Source organism: Protopterus annectens, chromosome 2.part1 (assembly GCF_019279795.1).
Source record: "Protopterus annectens isolate FY-2018-M chromosome 2.part1, PAN1.0, whole genome shotgun sequence".
Classification (NCBI taxonomy): Eukaryota; Metazoa; Chordata; order Ceratodontiformes; family Protopteridae; genus Protopterus; species Protopterus annectens.
Genome location: NC_056729.1, coordinates 921,583,719 through 921,609,480, shown reverse-complemented (window position 1 = coordinate 921,609,480; position 25,762 = coordinate 921,583,719). Strand labels below are relative to the sequence as shown.

General features: G+C 38.5%; 1 protein-coding gene across 1 annotated transcript in view; it reads left to right on the top strand.

The window, feature by feature from the left end:
* LOC122794919 (NACHT and WD repeat domain-containing protein 2-like) overlaps window positions 1–25,762 on the top strand; it is a 1,236,179-nt gene that overhangs the window by 291,468 nt on the left and 918,949 nt on the right. Inside the window, exon 7 of the mRNA XM_044063511.1 lies at window positions 14,520–14,926. Within this exon, the coding sequence (XP_043919446.1) occupies window positions 14,520–14,926 (407 nt within the window). The remainder of the gene's footprint in view (window positions 1–14,519; window positions 14,927–25,762) is intronic.

Genomic DNA, 25,762 nt, shown 5'->3' with positions numbered 1-25,762 from the left:
TTTGCAGTCATCTGCAAACTTTGTCAGCCACAATCCTCCTATGTTTGCCTGCACTTCTGAAAAGTAGATGCCAAACAAGAGGGGGCCCAGGACTGAGCCCTGTGGGACACCGCTTGTGACTGGCTTGGAGTCTGACATGGCACCAGCAACTCTAACCCTGTGGGTTCTGTCCTTGAGCCAGTTTGCAACCCATCTTGTGACATATGGGTTTACATTTAAGCTGGTGAGCTTTTCTATGATACCCGAGTGGGGTATTGTGAAAAGCTTTTGCAAGGTCAAGGTAGGCTGTGTGAACTGCCTTACCCTCATCAATGGCCTTGGTGACTGTTTCAAAAGTCGACCAAGTTCAAGAGGCATGATCTGCCCTTGACAAAGCCGAATTGGGTAGGATCCAATGTCTGTAGGTCCCCTATGTCTTTATATATGAGTTCCATTATGATCCTCTCCATAGCTTTGGAGACCAGGCTTGTTAAGCTTATGGGGCGGTAATTACCAGGGTCCGTAGAAGCACCGCCTTTGTGGAGTGGGACCACAGTTGCCGTACGCCACTCTTTGGGTATGTATCCTGTGGTAAGGCTAAGATTAAACAGCAGCCTTATGTGTGGGTTTAGTTCCTCACTGAGTTCATGTAGCACACAGCCGGGGACACCATCCGGTCCCATTGATGCTGTGTTTTTAGCTTTAGAGAGAGCAGCTCTCACCTGGGCATTTGAGATGATTGGGAGGCTACACTCTGCTGGGATAGATATTTCTCCTTGGGGGGAGGAGGGAGAAATTTTCACTGAACCTGTCTGCCAGTATGTTTGCAATGTCTGTGGGTTCAGTGATTTTTGTATCATTTTGGACTAATTCTGAGCATATCTGGGAGTTTCCACCCAGATTTCTAACATAGCTAAAGAAGGCCTTACGATTGTCTTTTGAGTCCTTGGCGATTTTTCTCTCAAAGTTGGCCTTGGATGATTTTATGAGTGATCGTAGTTTTTTACTAGTATTGCTCAGAGATGTCTTCCCTTTTAGGGATTTTGGTCTATCTTGTAGTAGCTTTCTCCTCTTGTTGTAAAGTTTGTTTATGGCTGGGGTCCACCAGATCGGGCGCTTGCCTTTGGTGGAAAGGGTCTTGATTTTATTTGGGATTGCTTGATCCATGCAATCCTGGAGGTGCTCGTAGAAAGCATTTGTAAGGGATTCAGCAGCGTGGGTTGTGGTTTCCAATGGCTCAGGGGCCTTGAAGGATACCACACCAGTCTTAAGAAGTGTGAAGTTGGCTTTTGAGAAGTTCTTCACTGTGGTCTTTTGTTGGGGTGGGGGCGGATGTGGATCTCCAGTGAGATTAGTTTATGGTCTGATCTCACCAATGAGGGATATACTTCGGTGTGGAGCATTTTGTCCCCATGTTTGTGATGATCAGGTCTAGTATATTTTCACCTCTTGTGGGAATGGTGACAAGTTGTTCCATAGCATTTGAGTTTATGAACTCCAGGAACCTTTGGGCTAGGGTATTGGGGCTTGAGTAATGTTCCCAGTCTATGTTTGAGTAGTTGAAGTCACCCAATATGATGGTGTTTGGAGAGACATTTATACTCTCCAGTGTCTTCAGGAAGGCTGTGTGGGGTTCCTGAGTTTGAGAGGGTGGCCTGTAACATGCTACAAACTGTAGAGCAGTTTTGCCTATGGTTAATTGCACCTGAATGGTCTCTGATGCTTTGTGAGTTGCCACCAGCCTGGAGGTGTGGGTATCCTTGATGAATATTGATACACCCCCTCCTTTTGTGGTACGGTCCAGGTTTTGGGGCCGGAACGCATGATGTGAGGTAAAACCTGATAGTGCCGGGGTGCTCTCAGGAGCCTTGAACCAGGTTTCAGTCACAGCACAGACATCAATGTTCTCCGTACTGAGGAGGGCTTCGAGGGCATGCATCTAGAGATTTAGACTTCTGGCATTGAGCAGCATTACCCTTAGTTTTTTTCCATTATTGTTTTCTAGGGCGGTGGGTTTAGAATTTGAGCCTTGTCTAAAAAGGCACTATGGGGGTGGCAAGAGCCTTTGCCAATATCCGAAACCCAGGGTGACAGGTGCAAGCCGCCCTTGAAGCAGTGTGGCTTGTCAAGCATGTCATTCCAGGCAGACAGACATTGGATCCCCTTAGAATGACACCAGAAATTAAGCCAATTATTAAAACTGATCATTTTGTCTCTGTATTGTAGCATCATTCTTGGTGAAGGTAGGATACTGCTCAGGGTCAGGGTCATACCAGTCTGGGCTACATAATCTGAGAGCTCCTTTATGTCTCTTTTCATGTAGTCCAGGGAGGTGTCTCAGGTCATTCACACCGGCATGGACAATGACTGAGTCATACTTGTACTTGCTGTGGAGTGACCTGAGTGCTTGTGTTATGTGGCGGATTCTAGCCCGACAGGCAGCTTACTGTGACCCTCTCCTTGTTCAGTCTGGTGAGTGGGACGTCAGTGTGTCTGACTATGGAGTCACCTATGACAAGTGTGTCTGGCATTGTGTTTGGCCTTAAGGGCTGTGACTGATTTGCACACTGACTTTGTGATCTATGTGTTGCTTGTGTTATGTCATGAGGTGGCAGTTGTTTGGGTGTCTGCTTTGGAGGCCTCTGCTGTTTTGGTAGATTTTTGATCAGTGCCTCCGAGTATGTCTTTGTGTATTTATGTGTTTGATTTGTAGTTGTGATAGTTCTATGTGAGACTGGGTTTATTTTATTTTTTATTTTACATTTGTTAACCGGGCTAGTCCAACTGGATACATGTCCATTTTCAGTGGAGGCCCGAGGAGAAAAGCTCCAGTTTACACAATATTTAATATCACAAGTAAAATAGAAACAACATTAAGTGAGTGTATAACAAAACAGAACATTTAAAAAAAACAAAACAAAAGCATAAATAAAAACAAAAGATTAGTACATTATATATAAGAGATTTCACTATCTTCCAAACAAGTAAGTCGTTATAATAGAGAGAAGATATTTATATAGAGGCTAGTAAGGAGATGTGCAGGATAGAACAGTATTATAAGAATAGGCTTGGTAGGCAGATGGGTTAGGTAGGGCAGTTTAGAGTAGAAAGGTCAGTGAGTGAAGAAGTTCAAAGAGTCAAGATAAGAAGAGATATATAGAAGGAGACAGGGTAGTACAGAGGAAAAAAAAAAAGCAATAGAAAAGCAATTAGTCAGGGTTATTACAAGAACATAACCAGTGGTTGGAGAGGAAATGTTTAAGGTTAGTTTTGAATAGTGGGAGAGATGTAAGAGCAGTTAGGTCAATTGGTAGGAGGTTCCATATTTTCCCAACAAAGTTAGTAAATAGAGAGTCTCCTGCTGAGTTTTTAGAAAAAGAAGTTTGCATCATCATTTTGTTTGTTGAGCGTAGCTTTTTCAGGTTGCAGTATGGTGCTATGAGGGTAGAGAGAATAGGGATGTTGTTTGGTTGATAAAGGACCTTATGGGCTATAATAAGTTGGTTGAATTGTAGAAGGTGAGGTAACTCAAGCCAGCCTAGTTGTTTTAGGTTTAGACAGTGATGAGTTCTATATGGTGTGTTGGTGGCAAATCTGGCAATGTTATTATATGATCTAGCCAGTCTGTTAAGATTGTTTTGGGACAAGTTAGTATAGATGGGGGAGGCATATAATAGGGTGAGATTAAGTGAGTTCTTGCTATTGTAGTTCTGGCTAAAGGTGTTAGGAATTGTTTAATTCTATACAAGGATCCAAGTTTTTTGTTGGTAGATTTTATTGTGGTGTTTATGTGAGTGTTAAATTTAAGTTGATTATCTATTGTGATTCCTAAGAGTTTGGTAGTAGTGTCGGGAGAAATAATGGTACCATTGTTAGATTCCAGAGTAAAGTGCAAAGGGGGAGATGAGTGTGAGGGTGTGAACAGCAATAATTTGGTTTTTTTTGGGTTGAGGAGAAGACAATGGTTAGAGAACCATTTTTCTATTGTAGAGAAAGATTTTTGTGTGAAAGACTGCAGTTCAGTTTGGGATGATGCAGAACAAATAATTGTGGAGTCGTCGGCATATTGAATGCAGGTAGAGAAAGGGATAGAGAGGTGAAGGTCATTGATAAAAATGGAGAATAGAAGTGGACCTAAGATAGAGCCTTGTGGGACACCTAAGGAAGTAGGAAGGAGTTCAGAAAGATGATTCTGCCAGAGAACTGCTTGTTTACGATTATCCAGGTAGGATGTGAACCAGCTCAGGAAGATTTATCAAGAGAGAGGGACTTCAGAAGGTGGAGAAGAAGTTTATGGTTGACCATATCAAAGGCTTTAGAAAGATCTACAAAGAGTGCAGATGACAGGGAGTTATTGTTTCTATTTGTGTTGATACAGTTGGTAAAAGAAAGCAGGGCTATGGTTGTACTGTGGTAAGGACGAAAACCATGTTGACAGTATGCTAGGAGATTGTGGTGGAGTAGGTGGGTAATTAACTGTTTATGGATGCATTTCTCCATTATTTTAGCAAGTGGAGATAAAAGAGCTATGGGACGGTAGTTTGAGTATTCAGTAGAATCACCACCTTTGTGAAGGGGAATAATATGTGAGATTTTCCAGATTGATGGAATAGTGCATTCTTTGATTGTTCTGTTAATCAATATAGAGATTGGGTAAGCAATGGCTGAGGCTCCTAGTTGTAGGTATTCCCCGGGTAATTTGTCAGCTGAGGGGGTGGAAGGTTTGAGTTTTTGAAGTAAGGAGAGGATGAAGGCGGTAGATATTGGTTCTAGGTGGAAAGGAGGGGGGGTGGGGCTTGTAATGGTCAAATTGGTAGTGTCAGGATGTTGTGGATTAGCTAAGTTTTGCACTGCTGATGTAAAGAAGGTATTGAAGGCATTTGCTATTTTTGTAGGGTCATTAGAGTTGGTGCTAAGAGGAGCTGGTGTGTCTACTTTACCAGGGGATATAAGCCTATTAATAGAGGTCCAGAACTTCTGTGGTTGTTGAAGGGAAGATTGTTGGAGTTGGATATAGAAGTTTTTCTTGTCCTGTAGGATTGCTTTTTTAGTTAGATTTCTTTGTTCCCTGAAATTTTGCTGATCAGTAATGAGTTTTGTGGTACGCCATTTGGTCCAAGATTTATTCCTGGAAAGGATTAGCTTTTTAGTCTGATTTGTGAGCCATGCTGCTGGTTTGTTTTTCACTCTTATGGTACGAATTGGGGCATGATGATCTAGGATTTTAAGAAGGTGTTATTGAAGTAAGATACTGCTTCATTTATTGGAAGGGACTTAAGGGGTTCCCATTTACAATGTTTAAGTTCAGTTAGGAACAGTTCCTGGTCAAAGTGTTTTTACTGTATAGTTCTAACAGGGGGAGAAATGTTAACGTTTGTTTTGTGTCTGATTATATATATTAGAGAGTGATCGCTAAGGTTATCAGGTAGGGTTCCTGTTTTGTAGTTTTGCTCTGGACCATTTATTAATATCCAATCAAGAATGCTTTCTTTGTTATTGGATTTGTTTATTCTAGTTGTGGAATTGATAAGTTGTGTGAATCCATTTAAGTTGATCAGAGAGGATGGATTGGTACTGTTACATAAATTCCAGTCGGTATTAACGTCTCCTAGTAGTATAGTTTCTTGTGGATAATTTAGAGATAGCCAACTTAATAGGTCTTCTAGTTTATCGTGATTGTTACCTGGAGGGAAATAAGTACAGATGATATTAAGTGATTTTTGGTTGTTTAGTTGTAGTTTTGAGATAATTATTTCAGCATTGCCATCAGAATGAAGTTTGTGGTTTATTTTGTTGATTTGTAATCCTGCTTTATAAAGAATTGCAACCCCACCACCTTTTTCTTTATGCGATCTTGTCGAATAATATTGTAACCTGGGGGAATAATTTCAGTATCTGGTATTGTTGGTTTAAGCCATGTTTCAGTTAAACAAAGGATGTCAAAGTGGTAAGCATCTAGGAGAGCATGAACTTGAGTAATTTTGTTGCAGATACTACGTATATTAAGATGGGCAATTAAGAGTGTTTTAGAGGATTGGGCTGATAGAAGGGGATAGAAAGAGAATCATTACTGTTAGAGAAGGATGAGTGGGATTCTGGGCCGGGGTAGGATGAATATCTCCATCTAAAAGGGAGTGGAGGACAGTAAGGTTATGATATTGGATAAGTTTGGAATTATAGTTAATTAACTTTCGATTGTTAAGAAATGAGTGTTTTATATGAAAGAGTCGATGATATTTAGCATGGATGTAGCTATGGTTATATGTGGAATTGTTAAAGCTTGTGCCTAAAGCAGGGAGTGATGTAGTAGTGTATTTGGATGATCTGAAAAGTGTTTTGAGAAGGGGTTGTTCATAGGAGGTAAGGAAATAGGAAGTGGTAAGTGAAGTGAACAGCGAGATTAATAGTAGACAATGGCATGGGTTAGGCATGTTGAAAGAAGAGGGAAGTAAGTTTAGTAAGCTAGATAAGGTGAACGATTAGCTTTAGTGAGAAAGGCAAGAGATGAATAGGGAAAATCTGTATCTAGGAGGTGAGAAGATGTAAGTGAGGGGAGAGGTTGGTAATAGGAGAGTAATAAGTGGAAGTAGGCAGAGGAGGAGCAAATGGGTAGCCTATATGAGCCAGGTAAGAGATGAAAGGGGGAGATGTTAATGTAGTGGGTGTGGAGGAATTAGTGTAGGGTGTGGTTAGAGGTAAGGGATAGGTAGGTTGAAAAGGAAATGAGATATTTAGGGGGAGTGGTTAAGAGAGTATAAAGGTAGACACCCTGGGGCGGGTGGGATTTGGGGGCAGGGTAGGGGAGGAGTGAGCCCGAAGGGCGAACGGAGCGGGAAGACACAAGAGAGTGGAGTGCAGCAGGAAAACAATCAGTGAATGGGAAGAAATATCAGGTAAGTCAGTGAGGTAGAGAAGTGTATTAGTTAGTCAGCTAATGTGTAGAAATGAAGTATGTAGAACGGCTAGAATCAGAAGAAGCAAGGTAAGGTAAGATAGGGTAGGCTAAAATGCAGTTCTGGAAACAGTTTCAGTGAAAGGACAGATGTGAAAGGTTAAGGGGGGCAGAAGATAAGTATGGGAGTGGGAAAAAGAGAAGTAGCAACAGAAAAAATAATAAGGGTGCCACCTTGTGGTCAGTTGAGTAATTGCAGGGACTGACACCAGTGTGGGGGGCAATTCACAACTGGGGACAAGAGGTTGTATTATGATGTGCTAGCAAACAGAATTAGTTGAGGTAGATGTTAAAAGGTATTAAATAGAGTTCTATGTGGGGGATGGGGTATGTGTAGGCTGATGGTAATTCAGGAGGGACGCTTAACCTGAGATACAGTAATAGATTAAGTCTGGTCAAATAAGGAAACTAAACATACATTAAAGTCTCATAGTAAGTCGGTTTCCCTTGGTAAAGAATGGTATGGGCTCAGTTGTTGAGGTTCCTTTTTACTTCCAGGAGGATGGTAGGCAGGAAAAAAAGTTTGCTTGGGTTTAACAAGTGACCACTCTGTTGTAAGGTAAGAAGAGAGAGATAGTAAGTGAATTAGAGCTAAGATTGGAAGCAAGTTAAGTTTAAAATACATCAGCAGTTTTCAGTAACATCAGCACTAAATCCTTGGTACAAAATATTCAACAATGGAGAGGAAAAACAAACCTTTCTAGAACATACAACAATTGGAAAGACAGATAGTTCACTTTGCATGGCTAAGCATTGTATAACAGTTTTATATATTCAAATGTATTGTTAAATGCTCAAATTATTAAGGAAGGTAGGATAATTTCAGTGAAAAACACAGCTAAAAACCTCTGGTATACACAATGGAGAGTAAATGAGAGTTTTAAGGATATATTAGCAAGTAGATAGCGTTTTTACTAAATGCTTAGGGGTCGGAGATAGGACTCAGCAAATACCAGTAGGACATACCCGCTATTCACGTGTTGTTTCCGCATTACAGACTAGGGGTTCCCAGCAGTCTAGGCACCCTAGCTCTGTAAAACGACTAGATATACAGTTAGGGTTCAGCGATTAAGCAGTCTAACTCTCCTATTTTAATTCAAAGATGCATTAAGTATTGCAAGCCCCTGGATTCACGCTACACGGGCAAAATTCAGAATTATAAGCTGGTTTATAATGTAGAACTTACAGTAGTAGATTTTGGCCACATTGAAGAAATGTTTTAAGCATTTAGCTTTACGAGTAAAAATAAAGCTAGCTATAAGGGTAGGACTCTATAAAACGCGCAGGGCGATGAAGTCCAAGTACCTTACCGAGTGTAAGGTAGCAATTCTAAGTATTCATAAGGGGTTTAGATAATGTCTAAATTAACACATTAAATAATCTTTTAAATTGGCAAGTACTACTCAATTATAATTACGAGGTACACAGTAGAAACCCGCTAGCGACGCTAGGTATTCCAGTCGTAACTCAGGTTGGGGCGTGCAACTAAGCAGCCCGAGACTTCTATGGATGTAGAAAGACGCCGAGGGTTTGTAAGCCCACGTGCACAATACACTGGTAACACTAAAGTAAAAGCCAGTGTTATATAGTAAAGTCTAATGGATTCAGGTAGAATACAGCCTTTAAACAGTGGATACAGGTTAGTGTTCAATAAGACGCCAAGGGTTTGTAAGCCCACGTGCACGCTACGCTGTTAGTAGTAAAGTAAAAGCCAGTGTTATGTGGTAACGTCTAAGGGTTTCAGGTATAATACAGTCTATTAAACAAGGGATACAGGATAATATTCAATAAGCACAAGTACACTTCCTTTACGGATTAAGTCAAGGGACAATTGCATCAGTGTAAACAACCCTTATCAAAGGCAGTTAATTACGCATAACTAAACAAGTCCAGGTATGTACGCTAAACAGTTACAAGTAGAATAACAGCATTATTAACATAATATCAGGAAGGTATTAACCTCGTCACACAATATGGAGACTCGCTAATACATACTCATTAAGGGGAAAGAGAATAACATATAACAGGCTGAAAAGTAGGTAATAGCACTCACAGTTATGTTGTATAAGTCAGCCATTCAATAGGAAAAACCTTGACAGATCAATCAGTACACATAGACTACAAGACCGCATTTATGATACGACCTCATTACTGGCATAAAACAGTGCAAATGATAGTTATGAAACACTTTACAACAATTACTCACAGTCCCAGGATAAGCCTCTGTCTCCAGGTGCCCAACAGCCAACGATGTTTAGGGAAAGAAAGATGGCGTCAGTGGGTAGGGGGTTATATTTATAGGTTACAAGTAGACATGGAGGAGGGAATATGGGAGTAGCCTCGGATTTAAGTCATAGGGAGGAGACTACGTGTTAGTAAGTATCCCTTTACAGGATTGTGGGAATGAGTATGTAATAGAGGAAGGGACAAAGAGGTAGCAGTATAGTTTAGAAAAAAGAGTGTAAGTAGGATGGGAAAGTAGATTATAAGCTATGAAAACGACAAGACTAGAGAGCGTTATAAAGAATAGTGAGAATGAGTAACAGTGTGAGGAGTTAAAAGTATGACAAGAAACAGCTTAGTTTAAGCAAATGGAGAGGAGAAAACAAAAGCCCTGGAGAAAGACACAAGAGAGTGGAGTGCAGCAGGAAAACAATCAGTGAATGGGAAGAAATATCAGGTAAGTCAGTGAGGTAGAGAAGTGTATTAGTTAGTCAGCTAATGTGTAGAAATGAAGTATGTAGAACGGCTAGAATCAGAAGAAGCAAGGTAAGGAAAGATAGGGTAGGCTAAAATGCAGTTCTGGAAACAGTTTCAGTGAAAGGACAGATGTGAAAGGTTAAGGGGGGCAGAAGATAAGTCTGGGAGTGGGAAAAAGAGAAGTAGCAACAGAAAAAATAATAAGGGTGCCACCTTGTGGTCAGTTGAGTAATTGCAGGGACTGACACCAGTGTGGGGGGCAATTCACAACTGGGGACAAGAGGTTGTATTATGATGTGCTAGCAAACAGAATTAGTTGAGGTAGATGTTAAAAGGTATTAAATAGAGTTCTATGTGGGGGATGGGGTATGTGTAGGCTGATGGTAATTCAGGAGGGACGCTTAACCTGAGATACAGTAATAGATTAAGTCTGGTCAAATAAGGAAACTAAACATACATTAAAGTCTCATAGTAAGTCGGTTTCCCTTGGTAAAGAATGGTATGGGCTCAGTTGTTGAGGTTCCTTTTTACTTCCAGGAGGATGGTAGGCAGGAAAAAAAGTTTGCTTGGGTTTAACAAGTGACCACTATTAAAGTCTCATAGTAAGTCGGTTTCTTGGTAAAGAATGGTATGGGCTCAGTTGTTGAGGTTCCTTTTTACTTCCAGGAGGATGGTAGGCAGGAAAAAAAGTTTGCTTGGGTTTAACAAGTGACCACTATTAAAGTCTCATAGTAAGTCGGTTTCCCTTGGTAAAGAATGGTATGGGCTCAGTTGTTGAGGTTCCTTTTTACTTCCAGGAGGATGGTAGGCAGGAAAAAGTTTGCATGGGTTTAACAAGTGACCACTATTAAAGTCTCATAGTAAGTCGGTTTCCCTTGGTAAAGAATGGTATGGGCTCAGTTGTTGAGGTTCCTTTTTACTTCCAGGAGGATGGTAGGCAGGAAAAAAAGTTTGCTTGGGTTTAACAAGTGACCACTATTAAAGTCTCATAGTAAGTCGGTTTCCCTTGGTAAAGAATGGTATGGGCTCAGTTGTTGAGGTTCCTTTTTACTTCCAGGAGGATGGTAGGCAGGAAAAAGTTTGCTTGGGTTTAACAAGTGACCACTATTAAAGTCTCATAGTAAGTCGGTTTCCCTTGGTAAAGAATGGTATGGGCTCAGTTGTTGAGGTTCCTTTTTACTTCCAGGAGGATGGTAGGCAGGAAAAAAAGTTTGCTTGGGTTTAACAAGTGACCACTAGTCCCAGGATAAGCCTCTGTCTCCAGGTGCCCAACAGCCAACGATGCTCAGGGAAAGAGCATGGTGTGTGTGGTTACCTTCTCCTCCTGTCTGGTTTTGCCAGTCCTGAGTTGAGAGAGCTCAGCCTCCATTTTGGCTATATAGTTGCATCTCTCGCATGTATTTGTGTTTTGTGGGAGGAGGAGAGGGTTGTCTGTGTACATGAGGTAATTGTAACATTGCCTCAATATTCCCAGATTCACCAGATGAGCAGGAGAGGATGCTAGCAACTGACCCTTTGACATGCTAGAAGAAATGAAAAAGTTTGCTGTGTAACTGAGTCAGAAAGGACCTATAGGGAAGTGGGTACTCAAGGGGGTTTTAAGCTAGTGAAGTACTTTGTATAATATAGAAGTGCTTTACCTGACTAAAACATGCTTTAGGAACAAGTGCTGAGCTTTACAGATAGAGAATAGACTATTTAGATTACAAGTAGAGCAGTTCTAAGGGAAAAATGAAGAGCAGACTTTACGGAGCCAGAAATAGTTTAACCTTGTTTAACCGGCGCTGCCCGATTGTGCTCTAGTGGCAACTCCGCGCTAAATGCAGAAAAGGCAATAAGGTAGTAGTACAGGCTAGCACACTTTAGTGGGCAGCCAAACAATTAAATTAAACAGCAAACAAACACTTTTCGACTTGAATTAGACTAATTTCGACTAAAATGTACTTTTAAGTGCAGATAATAAAAAATGCAGTAAATAACTATGAAAACAGTTAAAGCTTGCTCTAGGTAAGCAGTATAAGGTAAAACAAATATAAAAAACAGCAGGATACTTAATCAGGAAAGCAGTCGCTTTTGTTCAATTCTCTGTAGCCAGGAAGACTCAACAGGACCATGTGGAGCTGTGTCTGAGCAATATGGCTTCAAAAAATTGCCAGAGGCAGATTTTAACCAGGGAAATTCAAAACAGCTAGAAATGGTCCAAAATGACCAATTACTACAGCTTCTTGTGCTGAGGTCACTTCCCTCAAGGACAGGTAGGCTATTCAAGGCTCCCCACTCCCACTGTTGAGCTAAGAAACTTCCTTCTATCCAGGTAAGGCAATGGACAACACAGGAACTACAACACAGCCCAGGATACAGCAAGGCCTGTAAACTGGTCTAACTAGTTTAGGAGAGGCAGGAAAACAAGGAATATATTTTTGTTTTTTATTTTAAATAGAAACACACAGAAATGCAGAAAAGGCAATAAGTCAGTAGTACAGGCTAGCACACTTTAGTGGGCAGCCAAACAATTAAATTAAACAGCAAACAAACACTTTTCGACTTGAATTAGACTAATTTCGACTAAAATGTACTTTTAAGTGCAGATAATAAAAAATGCAGTAAATAACTATGAAAACAGTTAAAGCTTGCTCTAGGTAAGCAGTAGAAGGTAAAACAAATATAAAAAACAGCAGGATACTTAATCAGGAAAGCAGTCGCTTTTTTTCAGTTCTCTGTAACCAGGAAGACTCAACAGGACCACGTGGAGCTGTGTCTGAGCAATATGGCTTCAAAAAATTGCCAGAGGCAGATTTTAACCAGGGAAATTCAAAACAGCTAGAAATGGTCCAAAATGACCAATTACTACAGCTTCTTGTGCTGAGGTCACTTCCCTCAAGGACAGGTAGGCTATTCAAGGCTCCCCACTCCCACTGTTGAGCTAAGAAACTTCCTTCTATCCAGGTAAGGCAATGGACAACACAGGAACTACAACACAGCCCAGGATACAGCAAGGCCTGTAAACTGGTCTAACTAGTTTAGGAGAGGCAGGAAAACAAGGAATATTTTTTTTTTTTTTTGTTTTTAAATAGAAACACACAGAAATGCAGAAAAGGCAATAAGTCAGTAGTACAGGCTAGCACACTTTAGTGGGCAGCCAAACAATTAAATTAAACAGCAAACAAACACTTTTCGACTTGAATTAGACTAATTTCGACTAAAATGTACTTTTAAGTGCAGATAATAAAAAATGCAGTAAATAACTATGAAAACAGTTAAAGCTTGCTCTAGGTAAGCAGTAGAAGGTAAAACAAATATAAAAACAGCAGGATACTTAATCAGGAAAGCAGTCGCTTTTTTTCAGTTCTCTGTAGCCAGGAAGACTCAACAGGACCACGTGGAGCTGTGTCTGAGCAATATTAAAGGCTGAAGTTAGAAAATAATGACAGACATTTGTGTTTCAGATTGCATACCCTTCAGAAATTCATACTAATGCAAGACCTACTACTCCATTGCCTTTCTAAGTTTATAAGAGCAATATTTAAAATTGTCCTTATTTTTGGGCCTTGTCCCACTTCTGTGTATGGCTTTGTCCAGATTTCTTGCTCTGAGGTTGAGAGGCATGACAAATGTGTCAGGGCCATCACAGTCAGCCAGAGACATTTCATATTGTGACATACTTGTTGTACCCCACTGCCCCATGTAGTGTGACTCTGGATGTGTCCAAGCAAGGCAAGGAGAAGTTATGCAGTGTAAATGTGCAGAGTATCCCGCCATCCAAGGTAGACACAAGTACTACTTTTATTCTGTCCTTGATTTTGCAGAATGTTCTGGTTTGTCATATTTTTATACTGTTGATTTATGCTCATTATTACTCAAAGTGCCTGTTGCTCTGTGTTTAAGTAGCAATGCTTTAATGACCATCAGGTAAGCTTGTCTGAGATTGTAAGATGCAAGTAAGCTTTAATAAGCATACTGTTAAAAGAATTGCCAACAGTGAAAGCCTTCCTGTTGCCAATGCACAGAATACTTGCATAACTAGATAATGTATAAACCTTGGGTATTGAAATGCATATGACAGCATTTGTAATAAAGGACAGGATTACATTATTTTAAGAAGCTAATTACATTTGTTAGAGACTTGCAGTCATCATTGCAGGCTTTACCTGTAAGCCAAACAGAATGCCAATCTACCATGTGTGGTCTATTACCTGTACAGTAATCCTTTAAGCAATGTATCTTGATCTTGTTTCTTGTTTGCTTTTCATTTTTTACTTTGATCATGTTTTCCCCATGAAACAAGTAGATAGTTGTTGTCAGGCAGCAGGTCTTTTTTGGATAAGAAACATTTTTACAAGTGGGGTATCACAGATATTGCTACTTTCAGCATGTTACTTGGTACTTTAATAAAGCTGAATAAAATTATAATTAGAACTGCAGTGCAAGGAGAAGTGGTTTGAGTTGAGTGCTGCTTGTTTTTCTTCTGCTTGATGTTGACTGGCATTCTAGTAATGTATTTAAAAAGTAATTTATTTTTTCATGCTCACAGCCTTTTTGTTTCCATCTAGATATTAAGTAAGCTGTCATGCAGCTAATGCATTGAAATATTCTTCAACACTTCACATTGTCTTGATTGGACTCTCATAATGATGGTTTGGCACCCAGGGTAGCGTATTTAATTAAAGTTCCAGTTTTTGTGGTTTTGAGCATAGCTCCTCCCCTTTCTGGTTGACCACACCCCTTCCCATTGGCCCCACCCATTCAGCTGTGTCCTGCAGCCCCCCTTCAATTTGAACTCACCAGCCACCACTGCTAAAAAGTATCTTGAAGGAATTAATTTTAATACATAATACTGAAGTTAGAATGTGAAGGTCTGGTTATATGTTTTTTTTTCTTTTTCTCTTAGCTTATTACTGGGCAAAAACAAGATAGTCCTGCTATCCCAGAAACAATACAACAAGAAGCCTTTGAGAAAATAGTTAATACAATTGAAAGAATGAAACCAGAATCCACAAAAAAGAAGAACGTTCTACTAAACCATGGTACAGAAGAGACAGCTGTCAGTATGAAACTGACCGTAAGTAAACATCTGGCAGATGACAGCAGAGAAAACTTTACAATGAAGTCAGAGGACAAAGAAAATGATTTTCCGGGATCTGAGTCTTTCACAAACACTGATGTGGATTTTACTGATGCTTCCATCCAAACTAAAAAGTTGGCTACAGACTATCAAAAAGAAATAGACTGCCTTCATCAGTGGTACAAGCTGGATGAGAACTGTATTCCCAGTGTTTATAGACTTCAGCCAATTAGGTTAGTACTATAAATTATCAAGATCCAAATATTATTTCTCTCATGATTCAGTTTTGATTTATGTTGTTAATATTGTAATTTCATTTTCAACCAATGATTTTGAGGTGTTTTGCTTGCCTCACTTTCTTTGCCATTGTTCTGTGGATGTCTTTATTTTTTTATTTTAATTTTTTTACTTTAGTTTTTTTTTCCTGTATATAAACTGATGCTGTTTTCTCTAACATAGTCATATCAAAGCTAGTCAGACTTCTAATATACTGGTATTAGTTCCCTGATCTGGACAATGTAATATAATGGGCATTTGTGTATTGATTGTATTTTATTACAGGGACAGTCTAACTGGGCAGTAAAACCTCATTTCAGCACAGGCTCAGGGAGAAAAGCTCCAACAAATTTTTACACTTATGAGATGCATACAGTATGTAGAGGTAGCATACATCTCTGCTAAGATAAAAGGAGTAAAATGAAATTAATTTCATGTACAATGTACAGGACTGCATTCACACTGAAATTATAGTATACAGAGTTTCATTCTCATTGCATTATGCCATTAACAGTGGTGGATATACGTGTGCAATTAAGATGTATTGTGCGCAACATTTAGGGTTGCATTCCTATCACATTCTGTTTTACTTTTGTATATAAAAGTTTGGTAGGGTTTCTCGTGCTAAATGAAGAAAACTAAGAAACTTACTGCATTTCACTTGTATTTGCAGCTCATAGGATTCTTTACTTTTTGACTTTTGAACCAGTCATAATGACAGGTTTCATCCAAATGATCCAATAAATTAGAGACTTGGGAAAGCTGATAAAATTGCTGCTTCTGATGTTGATTGCACATTTTTTCTTAGTTGTGTTATGCTGTGGTTAGCAGAAATGCTGTTTATTCTAGCTATCAATAGCACTTAAGCCATGAGAAATTTAATATTGCATTATTTTGTGATAGGATTGTGCTGTGCTGTGTACTATAAATCAATAAATTGTTCTTTTAAAGTTGTTTATACAGACCCAGTTGTTACTCATGTGTTTGCTCAGCTTAAATGTGCTGGCAATGCACTTGTTCTGTATAGAGGATTAGGACTGGATCTTTGAATGTAAACAAATTATTATGTATTCATGACATGGATGCTAAGAAACTTACCTTGAGAGCAAAGCTTGAGAGATGAATCATGGCATCTGTGTCGAGAACACATAATAAGGATTATGATCTCTGCAACCTCATCAAAATTCTTTGTAGTGTATGGAACTTTCCATGTAGTACCAGTTACAGAAAAAAAAGTATTGGAGTACATGTTTTACCAACTTTCAAGCCTTCAAATGCTGATAAAACATTTAGAGTTGCTAAATAAACAGCAAGTACAAATAACGCCTCTTTGACTAACAAACTGCTTTAGAATGCTGTAAAAGCTATTAGACACTTTGCTCTGTTCACTTTTTACAGAATGAAGATCTAACAGTTTTTAAAATCTGTTTTACCTTCTCTCAGGGTTCTTCACTGACCAACACTGTCCCCTGTTAATTCCTAGTCTGACACCCTGTGTTGGGCGGGCTTAAGAGTGCTAAAAAAAGGTTAAGTACCTTTTTGACATTAGAAGGGTGCTTAACAAACTTGCCACTTTTCCCATTTTTGGAGCTTAATCGTGATGCTGCATGCACTACAATTAACTTATGACCTGTCTTTTGCCTCAGCTTAGTCTTATCTGTGGCAATGAATCATTGCGTGGAGCGGCATCTGTACATCTCCCATTGCTGCATTTGAACTAATGCATCACTGTATGCTAATTGCCATGGCTGATTAATGTTCCCTACATGTCAGACTGAATTTATTTGCCTCCCTCAGTCACTCCTTAAAGAGGTCACCTACCCATGCCTTTTTAGATGTATTGCTTTTATTTTAACATTTCCTTGCCACATCTAAAAGGGAGCTTATTTTCCTATTGTTCTCTTAGTCTGTAGTGGTATGGGTGCTTATTCTTTTACACATCTTTTCCAAGTCTAGAATTTTAGCTTACATTATATCTACTTCTTCCCACCAAGTCTTTCTTTAAAGTTACTGTAAACAGAAATTAAACATTAATGTGTACATGCACTACATATCAGCTGCATTAGCAGTTTGAGCTCTCCTTGTGTTATCCTTTCACAGTTATATTGTTTTACTTCAGTAGTATATTTGCCAAAGTATTATTAGTTTTGTATTCCATTCTACCATTCTCCCTTGCCTTTTATTTTGTTATATTAATTTTATGCCCTGTATCTCTTCACACTGTTTATTTGCCTGCTTGCCTACTGACTATGTTTATGCTGAGTCTATCTAACTGTTATATTTTTATTACTTCATGTTTCTTTTATTTTTCTCCTTTAAAACTGACTACTTGCTATGTCATAATATTTTGTGCCTGATACAGTTATTTATTAAGGAATGAGCTATGACTAGGTGTTATATATATGTTTTGGAGGGGTTCCTATTAGATGACCAAAGACGCATTCTAACAAATGCTTCTTGGTCGAACTTAAAACAACAAAAAGGCAAAACAGCAAAGCGGCTTTTAAGCAAATTCTTTCCCACTGTAGTGCGATCTCGGAGTTGGTATATTTAAGTAGGGGGTGGGGTGTGGGGAGCAAAGCCCCCCACTTTATGTATTCTTTCAAATTTTTTTCTCTTTTTTTCTTTTTTTTTGGAACAGCGATTTAAATCACTGTTCTGAGCTTTCAAGATTGTAAGCTTTCGCTTACATGGGGTCGATTATTCATCGTTCACTTTTTTAAGCGTTCGATGATATAATATAGACCCATTTTGGAGCTATTCTCCCAGTGCCTCTGCTGAAAGAAGTTTTTGACTAAACCTAGTAAAACAAACCAAGTAAACAAAAGCAAAATAAATAAAATAAAAATATTATTGTTCAAGTGAATACATCTCTGGAGTGTGTGATATGGTATGAGGTGTAGCCAAGTGCCACAATGCTTACAGGAGCAGAATGTCTTGAACATTAATATAACAAATGGCCATTCTTTATTGCTGGTTCTGTATCTGGCTTTGAATTTTTAGGGTTTTAATAATATACAGTAATCTTAATATATTACCATTGCTGATATAAGATAGTTAATAAGCCAGTTGTTTGACTGACATGTTTAGTTGACTGACATTATTATAATTTATACTAGTGTAGTACAATTAATTACACTGAAATTAGGATTATCAATGATGTATTTTAATTTAAAATTACTGTGTTTTTGAAATATGGTTCTTTTATTTTAATGCTTATATCTAAAAATGTTAGGCAAAATACATTACTGTCTGTATATCTGTAAGCCAATCCCCCCCCTCCCCCAGTCCTACAAAACCGGATCCATAATGACAGAGAAAGGCATTGCCTGTTGTTGCACAGGAGTAGCACATAAAGCCATCTACATGACACGTGAAGGCTCAACAACATGTCACTAGAACCAAGTCAACCCCCCGTGCTCCTGGACTTACTAATGGAGGATGAGGCTTTAGTAGTACATGGTAACCAAAGCTATCCTAACTGCCGCTGTCCAGATAACTAATAATACTATCACACTGATATCCACTTATCAAATACTATACAGTATGTTTTGCCCTATCTTCCCTATGGTTAGAAGTATTGTTGAATGTAGTCATTCTCAGCTGGTAAGAGATCCTACACAAAATGACAAAATACTTGATCTGATTTTGATTAATTGTAGTGTAAAATGGAGTTACTGCAGAACTGAATATGTACCAAGTGGTTAAGACCATTTGTGTGTGTCTCTTGGTAGTTCATTAAGTCAAAAGTGATGCCAAGTGTTAAAAACAATTTTCCATCCTTGAAATTTTATCAAGATGATTATTCAGCTATAAAAAGAGACTCAAGAAATTGGAAGTGGCAAGAAGTAATGAAGGATAAAGGTATACAGGATTGTTTAAATCTTTTTTGACTATATTTGCTATCTTATTTGAAATTTGTTTCATCATCTAGTACCAGTATATGTATTAAGAAACATAATAGTGGTTGACAGAAGAAAGAAGAGCTGGCAAAGATATAAAAGGAAACCAAGCATGGTTAACAAAGTTAAATATAAGGAAGTACATTTAAGGTTTAGCAGTTTACTGAGAATCACAAAAAAATGAACTTAGGTTAGCAACATTTAGTGCAGATAATAAAAATGTTTTGTATGTGCATTTGAAGGATTATAGGAAGAACTCCACCCTGAATTTTAGTGCAGCCAAGCAGGGCTGGCCTTTGTTCAACTGGTGCCCTAGGCAAAAGGGCTCCACAGTGCTCGCCACACCACCCGGTGCCCCCATCCTGGTCTACCTACACCATCCAGATTACTTTTTTTTCTCAGTTTTTCTCACAGTTTGTCTTACTCTTTTGTTTTTCTTGTATTTATTCAACACAGTGTAAAGAAACCATTTATTTACTACAAAATAGCAAATAAATAAACACTGGAAAAGTGCCTTTGCTAGAGTGGCAACCTAGGCAGCCGCCAAGTTGGCCTATGCCTAAGGCCGGCTATGCAGCCAAGGATGTAGTGCTGATTGCTGATCAGATATAATTAGTGGACACTTTTGCTGATAAATTTTAGGCTATATCTAATAACTGTTCTATACTGTTTACACCCTTACAAAGTGATAATATAGTAATTTGTCCCTTTTTTGAAAAATCACTAAGCGTTATTAAGTCATATTCCACAGCAGGACCTGATGGCCTTAATGGATACTTTATTACAAAAATTAGTATGCCTGCTTTACATTGCGTACATTGGTTATTTCATCATGGCCAGTGGAAGGAGTTCTTCCATATATATGGAATGTAGTTGTTACTATTTCTTTATTTAAAGGATGCAATAATTACACGTTAGATACTTACTGTCCAATCAGTGTAACATGTATTATAGGTCAGTGATTTGTTCTGTAATAACTGAGGAGTTAAATGCAAGAGTGGACATCTTTCAGCCTATTTTTGACAAGGTGGATCACCTTACCAATCTATTACATTTCTATTAAAATGTATGGGAGTTGGTGGACATAGGCTTGCTAGTAAGTGTTAGTTATCCGGATTTGTCCAAGCCATTTGATTCTCTGCCTCGTGGTGACATTCTATCTTGTCTAAACCAGATATCAATCAGCTTGTTATTAGGTGGATTAGGGAGTGGTTGATTGAAAGGTCATTTAAAGATAAAGTCAAGGATACTGTCTGTGGGCTCAGGAAGGTAACAGCTGGAGTACTGCATGGATCAGTTCTTGGAACCCTGCTATTTAATATATTTATTTTATTTTATTTATTTATTTTATGTTTGTTTACCCGGAAAGTCCAACTGGACAACCATCCTATTTCAGTGGAGGCCCGGGGATAAAAGCTCTACATTTACACAGAGAGAAACACATACTGATGCATAGTCAAACATGCAAGGTGTTACATCTAGATATTTAAGAATATAGTACATATATAGGGATGAAATCAATATAAAACTGTACATTTAGTTAAATACTAGCATGTCAGTCCTTTTCTGGAGAGGTCCAGGGGAAAGGATTCCACTTATGATTTGATTCATGTACACACATACTTTGTCAAAGACAGGTGTTGACAGTACAGGCTATAGCATTCGATATGTCATTCTTTTTATTTAATTTTCACAAGTTGTAGGACAGAGCTATTATTAACAGAGAGCAGAATACCTAGTTACATTCTCTTATACATATATACACCACTAATGACTAAGTAGTATTAGATATCTGTCCATGAGTATATGCTAATGTCTTCTGATGGCAAACAAATAAGTGGAAGGCAAGGGGTAAGCATCTGGAATCTGTCCATTGAGAGGAAGAGTGAGAAAGTGTTTTGGAAAATAGTGAAAAGTCATAGTGCAACGGTAGTATGTGGTATGTAGGATATAGTCAGAAGAAGGAGAGGCTAGTTGAGAAGAGAGATAGGGGGAGGTGGTTAGGGTAAGATGGTGACCCTAGGAACATCTATGAACTTAATCAGGGTTAGTGTGAAACTATCAACATTTCCAATCCATAGCAACATATAGCTTAGTAAGTTAGCTGTTGACACCAAAATAGTGGCAGTTAGGGATATTTGGATAGTCTGTACTCTTGGGCACTGTGTATTGTACTTTGGTTATACTAATCCACGTTTTCCATAGGCAGTCGATAGTATTATATTAAATATTGAGATCAGAGTTAGGTATTTGGGCTTCATAGTGAATAATCAACTAAAATATGTGGCTAATCTTACACTGGTCATTAAGAAGTGCTGTGTAGTTATCAGGGATATCATGTATAGCATTTCCAACAGCGATGAGACCGTTTTGGTTCCCATCTATAAGGCTGTTGTAAGGCCTTATGTAAAATATTGTAGAACTGCTTGTACCTATAATTGTTCACAATGGGTAAGGTTGGAAAAAATGTAGAAGTATTTACTCTAAACAGATACAAAGAGCTAAACATCTAAAGAGCAGGACTCAACTGGAGCCATTATCCCTGTATTTAGTATGGTGCAGTTTGGTCCAAGGTTATCTTATAATTGTGTATAAATGTATGAACAATGTCACTATGCTGGTTTTTCTTGGTATGGAAACAAGCCACCACATGTATGGTACTAGGAATAATACATTTTTGGTTTCATATGTCCACAATAGGGCAGGTAAATTATGGAATGAATTACCACTAGGGAATAGAAAGGCTTATAGTCTTTTTTTTAATTTTTCTTTTAGAAAGGCTTCTAGTCTGGATCATTTCAATGCTGATTTAGGAAAATGGTTCAGGGAAAAGGTTTTATGGAGATTATCAAAAGGTGGAAAACCTGTTGAGGCTCTGAGTTTGTGTAATACTGAACAGAGAACATACCTTTATTGTGAGTATAACTGGGACCATTGCTCTTGCAGCATGTCAGCATTGTCTTGATAGATTTCCTTATCTGAAAAGGAAACCATGACTGTCAGTTCTTATCATGTTACTATAGCAACCACCTGATGCACTATAGTACCTATTTCATCAGTGATTAATGTTCACTTGGCATAGAATATCAGTGATATTTTCAGTTACACACACACACACACCAATGTCAATACCTTGGAAAAATTGCAACACTGATGTATAATTGCATCATAACCCAAAGTACTGCCAAAGACCCATTATTTCTTAGGCACTGATGTTTTTTTAGTTACTGTTCGGTCTGGACTAGAAAGTTGCCTGGACAGTATCAAAAATAAACAGATCGTCTTTCACAGTGATATTATCCAGACGATATCAAACATATTGCATATGGGCACAGGAGGCAGTGCAGTAGACCCTATGAGGGAATAAAAGCACTTATATAAACCGCATGGCTACATTTACACAAGAACCCTGATCCACCAACAAGTGTAAGGAATCTATGTATTCAGCAGCCAAAACTGAATATTAACTTATGAGTGAACCTGTGAAATGCCAATGGTTAGTCTGAATTTGATGGAGCCGCCACCAATATGTATATGTTCTTTTGTTTATACCATGTATAGTATTGATCTCACCTTTGTTGACCACAGACTGTAGATACAGCCTTACCTCACAGATACACTTATGTAAAGGCCAAGAGTGCAGTACGTTTTTCCCCAAGATATGCAAAGGATATCCATGTATTTGAATACTGTTCAGTTCTGTCTGACTGCCTCTTTATTTTCTCAAAGTTGGTATAAAAGAATGAGATCTCCAAGATAATGTGTAACAGCACAAATCACCATTACATACTATAATATATAGCAATCATACTGTGATCAGTTTATTTATTTATTTATTTACTCACTGGGCAGAGCTGATTTATAGGGGAGGCCAGATAAAAAAGGACCACATTACAACACAGAGTAATACATTTAAATTTTAGAAACTAGTCTGACAAGGAAACAGTCACAGGATAAGTTAATATATGTTTTACATCTGTGACATGTCTGAGCAATAGATAATATGTGTAAACAGTAATTGCTAACTAATAGGCAAATCAGCAATTAAAAAGGAGTGGATACATCAGCAAACAGTGTGTAACTACTGCAGTTCAATGAATTAAAGCAAATTATGTAATCTGGTAGAGCGAGCATTGGTAGAAAAGTAACACACCAATTATGTACAGGTGGAGAGACTTATTATTTAATGTGGAGTTAAATACTTTAGGTAAAAAGCAGCTTGTTAACTCTAGTAAACAATTGGCTATATTAAACTATAGTTATTCTAAGCATTAAAAGAAAATAACCTTTTTATATAAATTTGTAAGCCTGCTATAGAAAAAAACAGTTACCATAAACGTAGCTGCCTTTTCTCAGAGCTCAGTAGATGGCAAGAGAAATGTGTGAAGTATCAAACTTATAGCTGATGTACAGCTTTGGGAAAGGTGTTAATGACCAAATCAAGCCAATGTTATTGAATCATTAAATATTATAATAGTGAGAGGAATGTAAAAGATCAGACCTTGCTTGGATAAGCTGTAAAATAACCAGTTATTTGGCCATGTGTGGATAGGTAGAAGTGAAATGAAAATAGACAGAACTAGGTGAAGTAAGATGTCACAAGGTAAAAGAGAATAGAAGAAAATGAAAGAATACACAAGATAAAATGAAAATGAGGGGATAACACAATAGGTTGCTGAGGGGCTGAAAATGTTAGCTGATTGAGAGAAGTAAACTAGGATGAAATGCTGAGAAGTCATGTACTAGAAGAAATGCCATGATGATCAGATGGGATCATCAATCGTACAGCTGCAATATTTCTGAGCATTCCAATAACCTCTAATGTCTTCTTTGAAGACATTTCTATACTCCTTTGCATGGAGTTCACACACGTGAGTTTCTTTGGCTTTGCTACAGATACTGGCAGGTGTTCATCACATACATTCATTGATGATTAAAAGGCTAATGACCCCAGGGAGGACTTTTTTAAGCCCAGCCATGGTTAGTGTATGTCCTTAATATAACCACTAGGTGACACTTTAAGATGGGCAAATGGTTGAGCAGACTTCTTCTGTGGACAAGTGTAGACTTTTCAGATTTAGTTTTGCTTTTTTAATGCAAGTCTGCTAAAGATTCTTACAGTGAGTCAGTGATAAGTCTTGTACTGAACTTGCAAGATATATTTTTTGTATGAGGATGTTCTTTTGTATGTAGTGTAAGCAGACATGGCAGTAAGTACAGCAGCTTCCATAATGAGATATGAAATTAATTAAGATGCAGGCAATCTTTTTCATCGGCTGATTAATAAGAAATCTTTTCAGGCTTTGCAGCCTTCCTACAAGCTAGTTTCTTTTGGAGGTGACAGAGTTACAGTGATTTGCAAAGTGCAATTTGTAGTCAGTTTGCAATTCAAAGTGTTTAAACTCTTCTATAATTTAAATTACAGTATTTCATTTTGGCAAGTTTGATATTGTGGGTGCTATGATGTCATGGGTGTGTTATGATTTAGTAGTGGAGCTATGAAGCCATGTATTTGCTACATGTACAATTGCAGTGATTTCTTAATCCACAGGTACATGTGCTGTAGTGTGACATATAGAAAATGTCTGAGTCATCAAAGCTTGTTTTGTCACAGAAAATTTGTTTGGGACTCACTTGATAAATCAGTATATTTATTCAGAGTCACTATATTTCTGCCTTTAAAATGCAACAACCAAAGAGATGGTTATACTAGCGATGGTTATACTAAAACAGGTGGTGTAGAGGTCTCCCCTGTGTGAGAAGTATGGGCCATTTGTTATTCGTTAAAATGCTTTATTTTAATTTTAGTTTTACCAAGTCTGAATTTTGACAAAATGCCATTTTTTGTCAACTGGTCTTGACAAAATGGTCATTGCAGAAACAGTCTTCACTTGAGCTACATCTGTAACATATGTACCATCTGTTAACAACTGTATACATGCATCCTGTTTACTGTGTCAAATGTGGTATGAGTACAGCTCAGCTGCAGCATGGCTGATACTGAGACACTACAAAGGTCTCTAACACATCTCTAGGCAGGCAGATTTGCCTTTGAGGAGTTGTTGGACACATTACCTGTGATGGGACTGGCAGATGGCAGTGATGATTTGCACCTGGTACTTGAAGAGGTTTGCAGCAATGATAATAGCACCACTGCCTTACATGATATGTGTCCTCAGTCTGACATGGGCAGCAAGAATCATATAGATATGTGACACAGGCTGGTCATGCCACCTTACCATAATGGAGAATGGACAGACAAGGTGAGAGCATTGCAAGACTAGTCTTAGACAGTGTTTGCTATGTTGACAGTAGAACTGCTTTCATTTGCTGCATAATAGTAAGAGGGCATATTTTCACAATTACCATTGACAGCTGAGATGTGACATTCCAGGATGTCTGCTACTGCATGCCATATGGGTCAAATGTATGCATAGAGCTGTGCCATGGTGGAGGAATGACCCAAATTATGTTACATGCAGCATGGTGCTACACCAGAACATTAACCATCAATGTCACCTGGTAACAGCACTATTTGGATTCAACAGAACTATATGCCTGGTGCACAGTGCTGAGAGATATGATGTGACACAGCTAAACACTGGACTAATGGATCTCATGGAGTGGGTTTGAAGATGCTAGCTTTCAACATTCGGATCGACATTGTGTAAGACACAGATGATGTGCAAACACTGTACAGCTCTGTGGAGCTGGTTTGGGGTCACCATGAATGTTATGCATTAGGCCACTGTCTGGTAGACAGCAGTAATAGCTATGCCCTGGGTACAATGACCTCTGTATCATTCAATGTTGTACAGAATTCTTGGGCTGATGTTACCCATAGTGACCACAGTGAAGTATATTCACTTCTAAAGTGGTGGGGCTGCCAGC